At 43.8% G+C, this 19,399-nt stretch overlaps 1 protein-coding gene across 3 annotated transcripts in view; it reads right to left on the reverse strand.

The window, feature by feature from the left end:
* Window positions 1–6,626: 6,626 nt before the first annotated feature.
* LOC306921388 (alpha-1,6-mannosylglycoprotein 6-beta-N-acetylglucosaminyltransferase B-like) overlaps window positions 6,627–19,399 on the reverse strand; it is a 95,718-nt gene continuing 82,945 nt past the window's right edge. For 2 of the 3 annotated variants that reach the window (XM_079498500.1, XM_079498499.1), the window contains exons 10-15: window positions 16,135–16,290; window positions 15,352–15,498; window positions 13,589–13,705; window positions 9,756–9,830; window positions 8,516–8,799; window positions 6,627–7,892 (exon numbers count right to left, since the gene is read on the reverse strand). In XM_079498500.1, the coding sequence (XP_079354626.1) occupies window positions 7,694–7,892; window positions 8,516–8,799; window positions 9,756–9,830; window positions 13,589–13,705; window positions 15,352–15,498; window positions 16,135–16,290 (978 nt within the window). In that variant the 3' untranslated portion in view covers window positions 6,627–7,693. Of the gene's footprint in view, window positions 7,893–8,515; window positions 8,800–9,755; window positions 9,831–13,588; window positions 13,706–15,351; window positions 15,499–16,134; window positions 16,294–19,399 lie in introns of all 3 variants that reach the window. The other variant, XM_079498501.1, reaches the window with a different exon arrangement.

Here is a 19,399-nt window from a genome sequence, read left to right on the forward strand (position 1 = left end):
GCAGCGCCCATCCCTACGGACGGCGATACGACAAACAACTCTACGCAGCCAGCCGAGGAAACACTATCGGTAGTTAATCTATCTGGTGTTAGCCTAAGCAGTGATCAATTGAGTGTGCTAGCGAAAGGTATGTCTTTTTCCCCCACGTATAATACAACTTTGTTTGATACCAGGATAGATCTATTCCGCTTTTATCGGAATTTACATCTAAAGACATGGCATCACCACCAATCTGAACATACCCACCGTTTCCCGAACCCGACCCCTGTTACAAGTCCCGTTTCGAGTTCTGATTCTGGCACAACCCAGACAGACACTGAATTGCCACCTGTCCCCTCGTCTATATTTAAACCTAAATCCCGGTTCACTCCCTTGGTTTCTAATCCCTCTCTCATTGCATTCACCAGGAAAGTTGATCATGACATTGACAATCTGTTTGGTGACACATATGACTCGGGTATTAAACCCAAAAACAATTTGACACACAAGGAGCGCTTAGCTCTTAATGAACTATCTAAGAATGAGTATATCATTGTTCGACCCGCGGACAAGGGTGGCGCTGTTGTTGTTCTGTCCAAAGAGCAATATATCATTGAGGCGAAACGACAGTTGAATTCTAAACATTATATTAAACTTCCTAACAACCCCCTAGGCAACATGATGTCAGAATTCCGGGCTCTCTTAACTAACGCCAGGGAGTCCAATTGGATCTCTGAACAAGAATTTAAATACCTCTCGGTTGAGTGTCCTATGACCGCTTCTTTTTATTTACTTCCTAAAATTCACAAACAACCGTTTGATAATCCTCCTGGCCGCCCGATTATATCAGGCAACGGTACTTTGAGTGAACCTGCTTCTAAATTTATTGACTTTTATATTAAGCCTTTTAATAAGAAGCTTCCTTCATTTATTGAGGACACAACCGATGTGTTGAATAAAATTGCTAGCCTGGGTAATTGTAAGTCACAACTTCTAGTCACCATGGATGTGGAGTCACTGTACACTAACATCGATCACAAGGAAGGTTTACATGCTTTGAAACATTTTCTCTCCGACAGAGAGACTTCACCTCCTACTGAGTTTATCCTTATGTTAACTGAATGGATTATTCATAATAATGTTTTCTTGTTTACTGATGAAGTGTACAAACAAATTATCGGTGTACCGATGGGTTCCTGCTTCTCTCCTAACTATGCTTGTCTTTACCTGGGCCATTGGGAGGAGATGTTTGTGCTAAATCCTATTAATCCTTGGTTTCAATATATTACTTGGTACGGTCGTTACATTGATGATTTGCTGCTGGTGTTTAGTGGGTCTGAGACACAACTCCTACAATTCCATACTTATTTAAATTCTTTGAATGAAAACATCAGACTCACTATTGAATACTCGCAGCAGACCATTAATTTCCTTGATTTGACCATCTACAAAGATGACTTGGGGAACCTTCACACAACGATTTATAGGAAGGAGATTTCAAGGAACACACTGTTAAGAGCGGATTCTTTCCACCCGCCACACCTAATTAAAAATATCCCTTTTGGCCAATTTCAAAGATTGCGCCGTATTTGTGACAGCGATTTTGATACTAAGGCAGCAGATATGGGCAACCGCTTTAGGGAGAGGGGCTATAAACCCACCAATATTTCGTGTGCACGTAATAAGGCACTTGAAATAAACCGTCCTGAGCTTCTGGTAAAAAGGAAGCGCACTAACCATAGTCAACCCCGCCCCTTTTTTGTCTCCCAATACAGCACTGCGGCCTCACGTATACAAAACATCATCAGATCTAACTGGGCTATTATAGAAAGTGACCCATCCCTCCGCAGTGTGTTTCCTGAACCTCCCATCTTTTCTTTTAGGAGAGCTCCCACAATAAGGGACAAATTGGTTCACAGTTATCTTCCTCCTGATAATAAGACATCTTGGCTTCACAAACCCATAGGGACCTATAAATGTATGAATTGTCCTCATTGTTCTAATGTACTTCAGGCAAAAACCTTTTCAGACCTCAAAACACAGAAGATATATAAAATCAATGATTTCATTAATTGTAGTACCACACATGTGGTCTATCGTCTCACATGTCCTTGTCCTGATGTGTTTTATATAGGCAGAACCAAGCGCCGCTTAAGAGACCGCCTGGCTGAGCATAAATATGCCATTCGTATTAATAATTCTAATTACCCTATAGCCAGACATTTTAGTCACTGTCATGACAATAATGACACTTTGTTGAGAATCACTGGTATTGAATACATAAAACCTCTCACCAGGGGGGGTGATCGCATCAGGAGACTGAACCAGAGAGAAACTTTCTGGATTCACACCCTGGATGCAATTACCCCGCCTGGCCTGAATGAGGACATAGACTTCATGTGTTTCTTATAGGTCAATTTGGGCTCTTTATTGACCTGTGCTTAATTTACTATTGTCTGTGTCCTCCGGTATACATTTTATATTCTATAGATTATTTTTGCATCTATATTTGTTTTTAATGGTGTAGCCTCCTAATGTATGTATATAGCTTTAAGTGTACTTTTTCTTGTATTGGTTCCTTTTTTTCACTTGTTTCTTTTTCCTTTTTTTCTACTTAATGATTGCCTGATTGTTCCTATTGTAACAACGTTGTAATGAGCTGAACCACGTGATCATTTTCTAAGTGGTTAATTGTAATTACTGGACTGGTCCCCACCTGGTTCCAGCCCTATTTAATGAGTTTGTTGCTTTGTGTATTGTTAGCCCTGATGAAGACCGTAACAGGTCGAAACATGTCGGTTTAATAAAATATTTCCTCCTTCTGACATCAAGTGTGCCCGGATCTCCTCTTTTCTCTTCAGAGCATCCTCAATTGGGTCCCCGCACGCACGCACGCACGCACGCACGCACGCACGCACGCACGCACGCACGCACGCACGCACGCACGCACGCACGCACGCAGCTTACAGTTTAATAATTAATCAAAGAACTATTGATTACAAAGACGTCCTCCTCAACTGTGGTGCAGTTTGATCTCAGACAACTGCCTTGGTGAATATGTCTGGTAATAATAATAATGTTTAAAATATCAGCAAATGTTACCCCAAAAAATAAGAATACAGTAAACCAAGACAAGCTTACGTGTATATGCACTTATCCTTATACTAAATGCAATAATCATTGGTCCTTTAGACATAATCTTAATCTTAATCTACTGTTCAAATACAAATTTAAATCTAACGTACAGCCAATACAGTAGCCTACATCGGGAAAATATGTCCAAAATACCGGCCATATCACTTTTTTTCACATCGTACACACACACACACACACACACACACACACACACACACACACACACACACACACACACACTCTCTCCCCTGAAGAGCCCCTGAGAGCCAAGGGCCCCTGGGCCACGGACCTACCGGCCCAATGGCTAATTTGGCACTGACTGTCATGTGGCATTAATGTTAAGCCTTGCATAGTCTGATGTTACCCACATGAACTCTCTATAGGCAGAAACCCTACCATAGTCACCATCTGATGAACTCTCTATAGGCAGAAACCCTACCATAGTCACCATCTGATGGTACCGTATAGAATGTGTGACTTTTCAGAATATCGAGACACCAGAGTAACTGACCTTTTGAAGGTTACTTGGGCGGCTGTGGCTCAGGAGGTAGAGCAAGTCGTCCAAAGATCCATGGGTCGGCGGTTCGAATCCCGGCTCCTCCTGTCCACATGTCGAGGTGTCTTTGGGCAAAACACTGACACTGGTGTGTGAATGTGGGAAGTGAGGACGCTGGCGTTGACTGTTCGCCGCTGCACATCCCAATGTATGAATGAATGGACCATATTGTAAGCGCTTTGAGTAAGCATGTAGTGCCTATAAAAATGGAATCCATTATTATTACTTCAAATGTTGTTCAAAATACATCTGCAACGTTTCAAATAAAAATATTGAAAACAAATAAATTAATAAATTCCTTTACTCACTAATAATACTGATAATCATTATTTGTATTTGTATAGTGCCTTACATAGATCGTATGCTGATCAAGGTGCTTCACAGTACAGAGAAATATATATTTTCTTCTTTTCAAAGTTGTCACCTTTCTTCTTTGGATGTCTGCCAGTTTGACATACACGACAAAGGGATTTCAAGGTGCAGGATAGCGACAGGACATACCCATGTGTTTCAAACTTTTCTAAATTGTTTAAAAAATGTCATAATAATAAAGAAAATGCTTATCTATAAGCTCACAACACAACACAAATCTTTAAAAAAAAATGGGTCCCCTGAAAAAGAGTTTGGGAACCACTGTCCTAGATTGTCTAAGCATCCCAATTTGGGAGCAAAGCACTGCACTGTCTTCCCTTCCCATATCCGCCCATCAAACCCTGCCCCATTGGGGGTCTATATAATGATATCTGATCTGTATCCCCACCCCCCCCACCGGCTCCGCTTCATTCTTCACCTTTTAGCAATGCCTTTAATCCATCCAGTTGAGGAAAAGATCACACATACTGTATACCTTATGTCCCTATGGGTGGGTGGGTGGGTGGATGGATGGATGGATGCCTGCCTGTCTGGATAGAGGTAAAAAAGAAAAGAAAAGAAGAATGACAAGAGAAACTAGAAAAAAGTGCTCCTTGGAGCTCCTTGAACCAGGTCAGGTTATTGTGGCCTCCTGGTGGCGCTATAATAGGCCAATGTGTGAAAAGGGTGCAATTTCTTCTTACGCCTTTGATGGAAATTGAATGTTCAAATTCATGATTTGAGGCATTTTGGTCCAAAAGATTGTTGTGCAAAAATCCACCTGCAGTGGCCAATGTGAAAAGGGTTGCATGAAAAATCCCCTTTAACAGCTTGAATGCCGACAATTTACGTCTGTCTTTCAGGCTAGACTGCCTATGTTTAAAGTTACCTTTGAACAGCCAGTACCGACCACTGTGTTGCTTGTCATGAAAATCCACTTTAAAACGGTGTAATCGCTTGTTGTAATGTTGAAAAATGTTCCAAAGTGCCGACCACAACAACAGACCGAACGGGGCAGCCGTGCGCTGCCAGGCAGGTTTCCCATTGTAAACAATGGGGACTCAATTTCCCATAACCCTTTGCACGCCGGAGCGACGGACCTTTTCGCATCTCATATCCCATTCTGTCTTAAAACTGACTTAAAACTGATTAAAAACGTTGATTGGGGTCACGGTGGCACAGTCGGTAGTGCCGTCGCCTCACAGCTAGAAGGTCCTGGGTTCGATTCCCGCTGGGGACGCTGTGGGCATTGGGGGCGTGTTCCCTCCTCCGCGTCATCAGTGCCCATACCCGAGGCGGCGTTGGCGAAAGGGCCTTTCTGTGTGGAGTTTGCATGTTCTCCCCATGTCCCCTAGGGTAGGTACCCTCACAAAAACAGTAATCCTGGTCTCTAAACTACCTCCCCCTGGCCAGCCGGGGCGCCTGATGGAGGGAAAGGAACTGGTCCGAATAACGTGTTCCTTCCACGCGCTACGTCCGGCTTCGGAAACTCTCCACTGTCAGGTGAAAAGAAGCAGCTTGGACTCCTCATGCATAGAAGGAAGCATGAGGTCAGTCCGCTGCCCCCCCAGGTTGGCAGAGGAAGTGTAGCGCCCAGGATTACATTAGATAATTGACACTGGGTGAAAAAATAGGTTACAAAATCATGGGGAAAAAAAAAAAAAAAAAAACGTGGATTAAACAATGAAAACATAACTCGGGCAACTCGCAACTCGTGAATAGAAGTGTTAAATTGCACGCTGCGTACATGATTTCAGGCTTTTTGTTCAAAATTGGTCAATCCTGCAAACTTTGGAAGACAATGTTATCCAATTAGGATGGAATATGAAATATCGGACAGATCCGTCTTGATCACATAACTGTAGAGAAGATGTGTACCAATTTGCAGGATTTTTGGACAAAATCTGGAGGGAGTAATATAAGAAAAAGTTACGTTTGTAAGTTTTACAAAAGTCGGCCATCGGTGCAGTTATGGGTAATAATGTGAAAATCTGCCTCATGGTGGCGCTATAACAGGCCATTCTGGAAAATCTGGGCCAGAGGTTAGGCATCCGGGGAGTGTGTGTGTGCAAAGTTTGGCATCGACCAGGCCAACGGTGCCGGAGATTAGCTGATGGATGGACACACGGACGGAAGGAGTGCAAAACATATGTCAATGTAGATTGGCTAGTTGAACTATTCAAAAATGTTAGGGATAAGGGGTTTAGCGGTGATGAAAATGGAGCCCATACTCTCCCCCATGAATTGGGCCTGGTGGAGACAATAAAGGGACTGAGGAAACACAAGATGTAGCATAACACCCAGCTCATTCAACTGATTCCTTTTATTTCATCTTATTAATTTTCATCACAAAGCCTGCATGGTGGCTCCTTAAAAATGCTCTGCCCTGCTAAACAATAACAATCACTTGAAAAATAATCATCTATCTTTTTTCACCCCCCCACCAACACACACACACACACACACACACACACACACACACACACACACACACACACACACACACACACACACACACACACACACACACACACACACACACACACACACACACACACACACACACACACACACACACACACACACACACACACACACACACACACACACACACACCTTTGTTTTCCAGGCAGAGATGATTGCATTGACTGTGAGGATGCCCAAGACTCTGCTTCTAGTCTGATAAAAGACTCTGTCCATCACTGGAGGAGGAGAGGAAAAGAGCGATGCAGATAATCTGCTTGTCCATCATCCATTGTCCACGCACAGAGCCCAGGAGAGAGAAGCGGAGATTGGATATTGACCCGCAGTTGGCTTTCCCCAAGTCAAGGTATTTTGAAGACTTTGTCACGGCATGAAATTGGCCCCGCAATACTGTACTGAATCTTCATATATTCACCTCTGTCTGTTCAGCATATATTTCCACATTTGAAACGTGGGGAACATCAGCTGACATCCTGGTAGCAGTTATTTCCTGTGGTCAGGGGGGCTAACGCGTTGTGTTTTTAACAGGATGCTTATTGAGACGTTAGCCTGCCCCAGCCTGTGTGATTTCTGGTCTAGAGTGGCGGATTCAAAGATGCCGGTGAACATCCTGTATACTATTGCTTCACCCATCTGTCCGCCCGCATCCTCCCCTTCCTCCTCCCCTCTCTGCACTGTTATAATGGTTAGAGAAATACAAGGTTCACTCCCACTCCTATGCCACTTTTCCTGTCTTGTTTGCCCAGGCCTTTTATTGGATTTTTTTTTTTTTTTAACAAAACGCCTGCGGTCCCCGAGGCTATTCAGACGTTTTCCTCCAGTGGAATAAGTTTCTCTGGATTTCCAAGCACCTGATTATGTGGTCCTCATGCTAGGGAGTCAACAAACCTTCTTTCTAATCCTTCGTTCATAGCTTGTTTCACTAGCATCGACTAGTTGTGGCCTGCGATATAATTCAACGCCCTTTCAACCCAAGCACATGGCGAATCATCGACATTCCAACATAATCTATTCCTCAACATTCCTCTTTCCTGGACCTCTAGGGAATCACTTTGTCAAAATGTATTTTTCATTTGCGTTCTCGTGAACCCTTTTCGCCCGTACAGACCGACTATGTATGTACCTTCTCTCTCTCTGTTTCACCTGCTTTCTACCCGCCTGGGGGCGTTGTTGTCACAGCTCCCATAATCATAGACAGTCTGCGCACAGCGCCACCTGTCCGTGGCGAAAGTCCCTGCAGGGACACAGGCGTCTGTACTTGGGCGAGTGTCCTGCACAGCTGAAGAGGAGGGGATCCCGCTGCAGAGCGCACTCCCTCCGTACCACAGAGAAGGCGGGCAGAATGTGATTGATCTCTGTGTCAAGCACGTCACACTGGACCTCCAGCCTGAGGGAGGAACATGGAGACACAGAGAGTATGTGTGTATTATGCTGTTGAATTACAGTAAAGAGCCTCTTATTACTGTAAGTTGTCCCATATGACCCCAGTTGGTGCTACTAGCCATGGTTTGACCTTGACACCAAAACATGAGAGTGACTTGAGAACAGGTAGGACAGGAGGACAGACATGTAAGTTAAATAAGTTTTAGTGGAGGGATAAGGGATTTTCTTAAAAAAACGAGGCAAGTATGAACTTATAGATGGAGGATGGAGGGAGGGAGGGAGGGAGGGAGTGTGTGTGTGTGTGTGAGAGAGAGAGAGAGAGAGAGAGAGAGAGAGAGAGAGAGAGAGAGATGTGCCTTGTAAAGCACTTCACACTGATAATGGGAACTACTAGTATAGTAGCCTTGCCTTAGGACGATAAACTCAGACTCTGAGACTGCAAGGAGCGAATGGGGCACAGGGGATGTGCGTTCTATATATTTTTCTATCTTCTCGCTCGGCTTAAATTCTACAAATGTATGGGCTGTGTTATGACATTGCTCTATGGGAGAGAGAAAATCTGAGTGTGACGAATACATTACAAGTTCAAGCAGGCATTTGATAGGTTGCCTAAGGCAATGGACTTACCGGCGGAGGGCCTCCTTGTTGTTAATGAAGCGGAAGTGGGCAGGCTCACAGACCAGACGAGCCAACTGGCATGCCTCCACGCAGGACTGGCCCTCCCGGGACACAAGCAGCCTGAGGGAGCTGAGAGGAGGCCAGGCAGGAGGAGCTGTCACATTGTGTGCCCAGCCGAGGGCTGTGGAATTGGGCAGGGGAACAAATGACGGCCCCGGAATCTTGTTGCCGCCACCAGGCCCTGATTTAGTGAAGTTGTCCGCGTGGAACTGAGGCTCTAGGGTGCAGAAGTCCTGGAAAGGAGGGATGTGGTGTAATTTACCTGATTATGGTGCAATGTACGATTCATGAGGATGTTTGTCATTCATTCAATGTGTCAATCAAGAAAGCAGTGTGATTGGTCAAACATATAAATTCCCAAGCTAAATACAAAAAATACCTATTTCTTTCACTCTTGCATACTTTTAGTTGATTTTTACATAGTTATTATTATTATAATAATAATAATAATAATAATAATAATAATAATAATAATAATAATAATAATAATAATTATTATTATTAATAATAATATTATTACCCTTATTATTATTATTATTATTATTATTATTAAAATTTGAATTGAGTTTTGGTAACCAGAGGGATAATCACAATTTCTGCATAGAAACGGCTGAGGATGTCTCAGAATGTCCATTGAATGAAAGTCACACACGAAACACACAAATGCACCAATCACCTTCACCCCGCTCTAGTGATACCAGACGCCAAAGCATATCACGGTAACATCACACTGCTTGTTAACAGAGATGAATCCCACCGCAGGCAGGGCAGACATATCGCAGTTAAGTGAGACGTGGCGGTCTGACACATGAAACAGCTAAGAGCAGACATCAGCGTGGTTCTGACAACATAGTCTGGGGTTTAGAGCCTGAGCCATAGCTGCAGCTCAAGAAGGCGAAGGACGGAGGACATGAGAACCTGTCAGTTTGCTGTTTGTTTGACAAGTACCGGTACTTTGAGATTCATGAAAAGAAAACATAAATATATATATATATTTCCACCATTCCTTGCACCGTAACACCTCCCCCGCCCCCTCACTTGCCCTTCCTCCGTACCTCTATCTCTCTGTCTGTGTGTGTGTGTGTGTGTGTGCATGTGCATGTGTGTGTGTGTGTGTGTGTGTGTGTGTGTGACACTCAATTAGACATTTTCTATACATTTGTACACTGACATAAGAACAGGAGCATACCTGATGCTGTATGTAGGCGTGCACACGCTCTAACATCCCCTCACAGGTATACTCGTATGGTAAGTATGGCTCAACCTGCAAAGAATCGCACGCACACACGCACGCACGCACGCGCGCACGCACGCACGCACGCACGCACGCACGCACACACACACACACACACACGTAATCAGAATCATAATTTCCACATTCCATACATGTTAAGCGTTTTTCCTGTCACTTGATTGTTCGCACTAATTGCAATAAAATGTCTATAGTTCTCATTTATTTCAGCAGATGGATATTTCTATTGTCAGGCTTAATTACAATATGTAACTGCTCAGAAACTCATTAGGGCTGTTTGCATGGCAGTAGATCATCCATTGCTGTGATTCAGCCTCTCCACAATGAAGGACAACCTTCTATTGGCATAATTACAGTGAATCTAACAGTTTCTAACTAATACAAATAATACACACAATTCTCATCTATTGACTGACTAGAATACAAAAGCAAAAAACAAAACAAAACAATGACTCAAATTCAATAATCCAATACTGGAAGTTAAATTATTATCTTAAATACTGTCTGGAAATTAAAAAAGGATTAATTTTCATTTGCATTAGTCGTTAGTCTGTGCATAATGAAAATAAATTGATTTGCGTAAAGTAGTTTATCATTGTGATATTTCACTGAGCAGTGCAAACAGTTCTTTGTATGACTAATGACTTATGGAGGGGATCAGTTCAAATGAGCCTAAATCGGCAGAAATGAGAACAAACAGGAAGACAATTTCCCTCGACCAGTATCATTCAATACCAAACACAAACTTCCTTCACAGCTTTAGACGCACCTTTCTAAATGACACGCAACTCAATAGCTCCGATCGACAATGTTAAATCAAAGCCCAGATCAATATGGTCAGCCAACTAGCTGAAGAGGAACTCATGGAGAGGCAAAAAAAGAAAGCTGGGATTGATGCGAATTGGAAACGTTGTACAAACATCAGACAAATCTGATGAAAATCAAATGACTATATAGCCCAGCGGCTTAGTGCGATATATTGATGGAATCGCGCACTTTAGGATAAAATAATTACATTTGGCAGACTTGTATTGCATGCCCTAAGGAACATTTTTGGCTATAGGGCCATCGCAGATTTGTAATTTTTCAAAATGGCCACCACATGCTGTTATTTTACCAATAACTCAGGTTCTAGACAGCCTATGATCTTGATTCTGGTGACTAATCATACACATTTTCCAGGACGAGGAATACAACAGTGGTACTATTTAGATGTGTCCAGTGGTAACCATGGCAGCAACCGTTCAAACCACATGCATGTGCACCAGCATTGTCGCAAATGGGCAAGCTGAGAACTGGTAAAAGTCAGATTGGTGGGCTGTTGGATGGACCACTTATTTCACAAGAAAATACACCCAATACCACAGTACAGTACTTGATGGGCTGCTCTCGTAAACATGTATGGCCTGGTGCTGCTAAGACATTATTCGATTACGCACAGCAAGTGTTCTCACAAATACATCCTGTCTCAGCTGGAGCATGTCTGCAGAGTGGTTGTCATGTGGGACCAATATTATTTCCCTGAAAGACTGAAAGCTGAAACACGCAGCAGAAAGGGAAGGGAGTTTGTCCATGTGTAGAGCCACCCAGTGCCATTCCAGGATACTGACCGGAGTTTCTACATATTGAGCCTATGTTCTCCTTCCTGGCAACCAGTGTGACATCCCTTGCCACTGACAAACAAATAATCAGAACCCACCATGCTGAAGCCTGCTTTACACAGCCCTGTGGTGTAGCAGGGCTTGCTTCCTCGTGCACACACGAGGAAGCTGAATAACAGCCAGTAAAACACATTGAAGCATCAAACCATTATAAGGCAACATGCTGCTTTCAAATTCATGAAGGGCATTGTACTGTTCCAACAATGGCTACATTATCTAGGACAGAGTTGAGTGCAAGGACAAACAGAAATGATAGCTAGGCAGCCTTATTCCAATGCTGTTTTCTGCAGAAACGTTGCATAAATAATATATACAGTATAGCCTAACTTAAACGTGTCAACAACAGCAAAGTGTCAATTTGGGGGTTTAAGCCGTCTTACCAAAAGTTGTTTTGTGTCTTGCAAACACTGCCCTTTACTGATTTCAAAATAACACCCTATACTTCATGTTTCAAGTTGGAAAGAACTGCAAAAAAACTACATTACTAAAAAAAAAAAAATCGCCAAAGTTAAATCAAGCTTCCAGTTATGCCAATTTCAAAACAAGCTAATACTGTACGTGTCCTGCCCCAATGATGCAGCGACACTGACTATACGCACTGCAATATCAACCACTGTAACTATTCTCATTCATTAATTACAAACAACCAAATAAACAAACCTTTTTTTGTGAACATTTGTGAAAGTTTTCGGCTATATTGATATGCCCAAAACAGGGACGCCAGGTTGAAAATGGTTAATCAGGTGGGGGACAATAACGGTTTGAAGGTATAGAAGATATAGAAAGCGATGGGAGAAGGAAGGATAGAGAGAGAACATACTAGTAGCATACAGGGTGAATGAACTGAAAGAGAGAGACTGACTGGCGGAAAAAAGAGCGATTCTGGACAGGCCAGCTAGTGACTATGAAGGGAAGGGGATGCAGCCAGAAAGGAGAGAAAGGGAGACAGAAAGGGTAGAAACATGGGCAGTCAAAAATGAGAGGAGAGAAAGATGGAGAGATTTATTGGAACAATGAGATGCGTCAGCCTGCCAGAGATTGCTTTGTCCTGCTTGACTGAGCACGAACTGCTCCCACAGGCCACGGGCCGAAGGCTAGCCAGTCACACAGGTGTGTGTGTGTGTGTATGTGCGTGCGTGCGTGTGTGTGTGTGTGCATGCGTGCGTGCGTGCAAGCTGTAGTTAATGGATGTGATCCACTTTGTGTTTTAGTTTTGGTTTGTGTGAGTATAAGTGCCTGTCCTGCATGTTTAAATAGGTTTGAGAGGAGAACTAATGTTTGAGTGCCTGGCAGGGCTTGTGCTTAATGGGAGCACATGTCGGTGTCTATGTACAGTGTGTGTGTGTGTGTGTGTGTGTGTGTGTGTGTGTGTGTGTGTGTGTGCGTGCGTGCGTGCGTGCGAGATGTTGTAGTGAGTGAAGGGTGAGGTTTACTACTGTCTGCTGTCCTCCAGTCAGTGGTCTGACGACAGATAGACAGATATGAGGAGTGCAAAGCCAGCCATCGCTGCTGAACCGTATCATGTCTGACAGGACAGGACATCAGAGTGAAAGAGAGATACATGTGCGTGCACGCACGCACGCACGCACGCACACACGCACGCACGCACGCACGCACGCACGCACACACACACACACACACACACACACACACACACACACACACACACACACACACACACACACTTACATTATCGTGCCCAGACGGCCATTTCCTATGCTAACTGCCATGCTCCTCCAATGTATGAAGTGGGATGCATTATTCATCACACATAGATAAGAGCAGATTTGGATATTAAGAACATTTGGTGCATCCAGAGTTGACTTATTTCACGCTCTTTTTTTTTTCTTGACAAACGTAATATAAATTCTAAGATAAATTAAGAAGAATGTTGCTGCATGAGGTCCACTGTCATCGCTGAACTTCTGCCCACATAACCAATCATAAATGTCAATGCACTGCAGTGGAGTAAAAGTATACAATATTTGCCTCTGAGTACAAGTAAAAGTATTGGAAATTGGAAATGCTCCAGTAAAGTAAAAGTACCTAAAAATGTGACAGTACTGTAAATGTACATAGCTACTTAACACTGCACAGGAGAGAGAGTACCTTGGTCCTCATGATTTCTCTGATGGCTGAGTCAAACTCTAGAGAGTTGTTGTAGTCCACGGTCATCACGTGAGGCCTGCCGATGTACTGCTCTGCGTACGGATGCTGGGAAGACACCTAGAGAATGCACCAGGGAGCGTTGGGGTGAGACCGTGAGTGTGTTAAAAAATGCAACAAATGGCCTGGGCCATGGCTCAGTGGTCCAGGCACCTTGGCTGGTAATCCAGTCTGGCAGTGTGCCGCGGACTCGACTCCCGATCCCGACGGCCTTTACTGCATGTCTTCCCCCCATCTCTCTCCCCATTTCCTGTCAGCCTATACTGTCTGTCCCTCCATAAAATATATAAAATAAAAAAGGCGAAAGCCACGAAAAATACATTTCCAACCGTCCGCCACCCACACTTGTGTAAGTTGCATATACATGTACAGCTAAATATGTGGAAAAAGCTATTTCATTACCATACTGAATGATGGATGCACAGTGTTAAAATAAATTAACTATGCAAGTGTACAAATTAATCAAATGGAAATGTAATCAAATGGATAGTGTGAATACATTGGGATGGGTGTGTATCAGTGTTGATTTTGACAGCAAATTTTTAGTCATATTTTAGTCATCTGAAATGTTTTACCTTTAGTCTAGTTTTAGTTGACTAAATATCATAAGATTTTAGTCGACTAAATCTATAGTTGATTTAGTCGATTAAAATAAACTGTATTTTGGCGTGTCTTGATCTTGTCGTAATGCCTAATTTTACACTTGGTTGCATGGTGAAAATAGCCGATCTACAAGCTCAAAACACATCGCAGTGTTGTGAGCTTGTAGATCTGCTATTTTCAAAGTGCAAAACCCAAGCGCAACCTAACATAAAATGATCTCTTCTCCACTAGTCCCTCCCTAACATTTTAGTCTAGTTTTTATTTGTTGACGAAATTATCAGTATATTTAGTCATAGATTTTATTTAGATTTAGTCAGTCGACAAACATTTTTCGTCATAGTTTTAGTGGATAAAATCAACAATGGCCAGATTTATCTGCCATCGTACAATTGTGTCACATGCCGGAAATAGCATATCTACCAACTCACAAGCTTGACAGCTTGTAGATCTACCAGGGCTGGACTGGTCATTTTCGCGTGAATTTGGCCCAGACTGGCCCACCACAACCAGCGCGCAGATAGCAGAAACTCTACCGCCCACTCCGTCCAGGCACACACAAACAAACAAGCCCTAATACCACCACTTTTACAGAACAACATAAATGATACAAACCAACAGACAACTACACCCCCTTTGTAGAGGGTTTATTTGTCACTCACTGATACTGAAATTATCATGATGGCACTGGCAGAATGGCAGCACGCCCGGACCTTTCCTGGTGGCCTGCCGCCTATTGGCCTGCCTGCCTGTTTGTTTTTTTATAATGACGGCCCCCTACGGTCGCGGCCCACCGGGAATATGCCCGGTACGTCCTGTGGCCAGTCCAGCCCTGAGATCTACTATATTCCGTGTGCAACTCTGTCATACGACAGAGCATAAATTAGACATTTGGCTCCTGGTGTTTGGCCCCTTTATGAGAAACATTACATTGTCAATTCCATTCTAAATATTATCTGATGGAGAATAATTTTAATTGGCAATTGTTTTATAGCCTACAGTATTGAGAACAAATACATCTGCAACAACTCAAAACTGCAATAGCCAAAATGACTTCATCAGTAAGCTATCGCCTGCACAGGGTTGCCGGACTAATATAATTGTACCTCTCTTGAAGTGGGCTTGCCTCTGAAGAACTCATGGTTGAGTGAGCTGTGGGGTGGGCGGAACTTGGGCTGCAGGAAGATGCAGCCATTGGCTATTGCTTCCAGAGGGGCGGGGCCTTCATATGGGAAGCCAAAACCAATGAAGAGCTGATAGACAGAAATGGAGGAAACCAGGTTAACCACTTAAACCAAAAATAGCAGATTTACAAGCCAGTATCTCTGTGTATTACTATTACGTCCCCCCTGTAACTAGAAGTAGAACTTGTTACAAATTCCAAAACAGTAATAATATTACAGTTAGAATCCAAATAACTTTAACTACGTAGCAACTTGTTATTCTTCTTGAGTAAATGATACAGTACGTAGCTTGCAAAGTTAGTTCAGTCAGGTATACTCAAGGGGTTAACACGCTGCATTACTATGTGTGTATTATGCAAGAGCCATATACTGTACGTCATACACTGATGTGGCAATCAAAAGACCAATTGGGCGGGATATTTAAGCTCACTGAAGTCTGTGTTCTTCCTGCGTTCCTTCTGCATAGGCACTCCTTGTTGTTGTTATGCTCTCTTTGCTCCCACCCCCACCGGTGTGCTCTGCTATTAGTTCTGTTCCCCATGGGGGGGTTGTTAATGTGTATCTACTGTATCTCCCTGGCTGTCAAATTGTGCTGAGCAGGGAGAGAAAATGTAGCAGTATCTACACTTGTTCATTCTTTCTATCATAAAATATTGGTTCAATCTATTTGTGAGTTACTCGCCCAACACTGGTTGGGTGCCTTACCTTGGCCTTGCGCAGCAGCTGTTGCAGCTCGTGCTGTGGCAACAGGCCGTGGTTCTTAACAAAGGCCGGCACCTCCGGAGGCCTCTGGGTCTCATAGTACACGGTGCCGTGGACCTCCATGTAGTTGTGCAGGATCTGCAGGAAACCCTCTTTGCCCTGCTGGCAGAGGGAGGAAGAGAGGGAGAGACGAGCGGTTGAGACAAGATCACTGTGCACTCTCAGCAAATAATATCATAACTGTTGTTCCTCACACACGCGCACACGCTCATGGATAACTAGTATACACTGTGTTATAATCATGAGTTTCCCATGTACATCTAAGTCTAGGTACTTGAACTTGAGATACAGTGTACTTGATATGTATTGTGTACTGCCTGTACTGTAGCCTACTTTATGGATAGGCTACGAGAGACATCTCAGCACCAGCAAGGTCAGCCCTGCTGTATTAGTCATTATCATGTCACATTTCTATGTCTCATATCTTATTGTCACGTCATTATGATCCAGCACTATATATGTTTCCTGTTGTGTAATAAACTTTGTGAACCTTTAGCGTGATACTGTCTCGTGTCTCGTTATTGTTCTCCCGGGCCCGCCGCCGCAGTCGCCGTACCAAAGGAATACTTCAACCGGATTATCACACACCACCCAGCCTGCACACACTACCTGTCTGTCAGAACCAGACGAGGGTCCAATTAGAGTTTACAACACACTGTATAATGGGTTATGAGCACACCCATAATGTACAAATCCTCTTAGCAGAGATGGTATACCTTCGGTGTCACAGTAGTCCTGCTAATGGAGAGACATACAGTTGGAGGCCATCGATATTGTCCTTTTCTTTTTGCTGAGGTTTGCGTGATCTGCGCAAAAGGACAGTTAACCCATTTTGGGCGGGAACCCCTTTTGGTGTTATAATAAGCTCATAGCGCGCCACCGAGTGGCGCGCTTACGAGCTTTGTAGGTCTGCTATTTTTGAAAAATCGTGAAAATATTTATTTCAGAAAACTGGAGGATTTAGAAGGATTTTTTTAAATTTTGAGGTCAGGCCTAAATGGGTCAAATGATAAGGGACAATATCGGTGGCACCCAACTGTACTGTTACAGCCATGGCCCATGGGCTGATGGAGAGACATACTGTTACAGCCATGGCCCATGGGCTGACAAACACCTGTCTCCTACTCTCTCATTGTCCTACTGTAAGAGCTCCTTTACTATCTTAAGAGGTTGGACTGTGATTACTCAGTTCCCGCCTAGCACTGGCCTCTGGCAGAGGATGCTGTGTCATTATCTAACACGTCATACAGTATATCCAGTACATCGATGGGGATTTATTATTATACATGTACATACATTTTAATGAAGTATAGGCGCGTATACATTTAAAGAGAACTTTCAGGAAATCATGGTTAAGTTAATTGCTCCAAATGAGAACAGAGGGTAGTTGACAGTTGTGTACTGTACCTTCGTGTGTGTGTGTGTGTGTGTGTGTGTGTGTGTGTGTGTGTGCGTGCGTGCGTGCGTGCGTGCGTGCGTGCGTGCGTGCGTGCGTGCGTGCGTGCGTGCGTGCGTGCGTGCGTGCGTGCGTGCGTGCGTGCGTGCGTGCGTGCGTGCGTTTTAAGGGCACGCTTGTGTCAAAGCCAACAACAGTGACTGATAAAAACAGCACATTACCAGTTAACAACAAAACCCAGTCGTGTGAATGGAGCATATAACCCCCAAGCCATAATATTGACTGGCTAGTTGTGCTAAGCAGCTTACTGTAGCAGCTGTGCTGCTGTGTGGCCCCGGGCAGCTGTAACGATCGATAGCGTCCCCTGTGAGGATTTTCCCAGCCAATTAGGAGATTAGCTGAAGCGCTAAGTGCAGCAGACAATCTGAATTAGCAGTAATATAAGAGAAACACAGTCTTTGGAGAGTGGCAGAGTTCATAACCTTTGGGCATACGAGATCATCTGTGCGCTCGCGTGTGTGTGTTAGGGTTGACCCCAACAAATGTAATATTCAAAGCTTTGTTCGATGGCTTTAACATGATTTTCTTTTTAATATATATATTTATTTCAGTCAGACAACTCTTGAATTTAGAATATATATTTTTTGAGCATAATTGAGCATAGATATATGAAGCATTGGCGTCAGGGCTCTGTCCCTATTCATTCCCTGTAACATTAACATTTTAGTTAAGTTATGAGCCAAATAGAATTACAGGGAATGAATTAAGACCCCATGTAGGGGGATCTAGAAACAGAGCCTACAGGTGGATGCTGGGGAGGCGGTGGGATTTGCAAAAACTTCATGTGCAGCAGCTTAGCAGAGCAAGCGAGGCAGGGAGGAAGCAGCAGCGACGACGCACGTCTGCACAGCAGGAGGGAATCCAGGAATGAGCAGGTGGGCATAGAAGTTTACATAGCCGCTCTGATCAGGTAAAGAGTGCCTGAGACTATAGTCACCTGATCAGGTAGGCTAGCTCACAAGTTGTCTGCCTGAACTAGCTACGCAGGCTGCACATCATATATCAAAATATCTGTAAGCCCACAATGCATTGCAGCATGTTGAGAGCTTGTAGATCTGCTACCCTTCAAAGCCATGTGCTTGATTTTATTTGTAAAGCACTTTACATTTTCACAAATCTCAAAATGCTACAGGGTCTAACGGCATTAGCATAAAACCAGCAAAGGCAACAAACAACAACATGAGACCCTACTATAAAATGATGGCATAAAAAGTAGCCCATTGCAAGTAGCAATTGGAAATAGCTGATCCACAAGTGCTACTTCTCACTGCACAGCTATCTTCGGTTGCCAAAAAAGTATAAAAGTACATTCATAAAATCTGTGTCCCAAAATGTCTTCTCAAGTATAGTAATGCAGATGTGTGTGCGTGCGTGCATGCGTGCGTGCGTGGCTGCGTGCGTGCGTGCGTGCGTGCGTGCGTGCGTGCGTGCGTGCGTGCGTGCGTGCGTGCGTGCGTGCGTGCGTATGGTATGGAAGGGGCCATGTGTCGATTGTGTGGGTGTGTGTCACAGTGTGTGTGTGTGTGTGTGTGTGTGTGTGTGTGTGTGTGTGTGTGTGTGTGTGTGTGTGTGTGTGTGTGTGTGTGTGTGTTTGTGTGTGCGTGTGTATGGTATGGAAGGGGGCATCGATTGTGTGTGTGTGTGTGTGTGTGTGTGTGTGTGTGTGTGTGTGTGTGTGTGTGTGTGTGTGTGTGTGTATGTGTGTGTGTGTGTGTGTGTGTGTGTGTGTGTGTGTGTATGTGCATGTGCGTG

This window comes from Electrona antarctica (assembly GCF_951216825.1).
Source record: "Electrona antarctica genome assembly, chromosome: 4".
NCBI classification, from domain to species: Eukaryota; Metazoa; Chordata; class Actinopteri; order Myctophiformes; family Myctophidae; genus Electrona; species Electrona antarctica.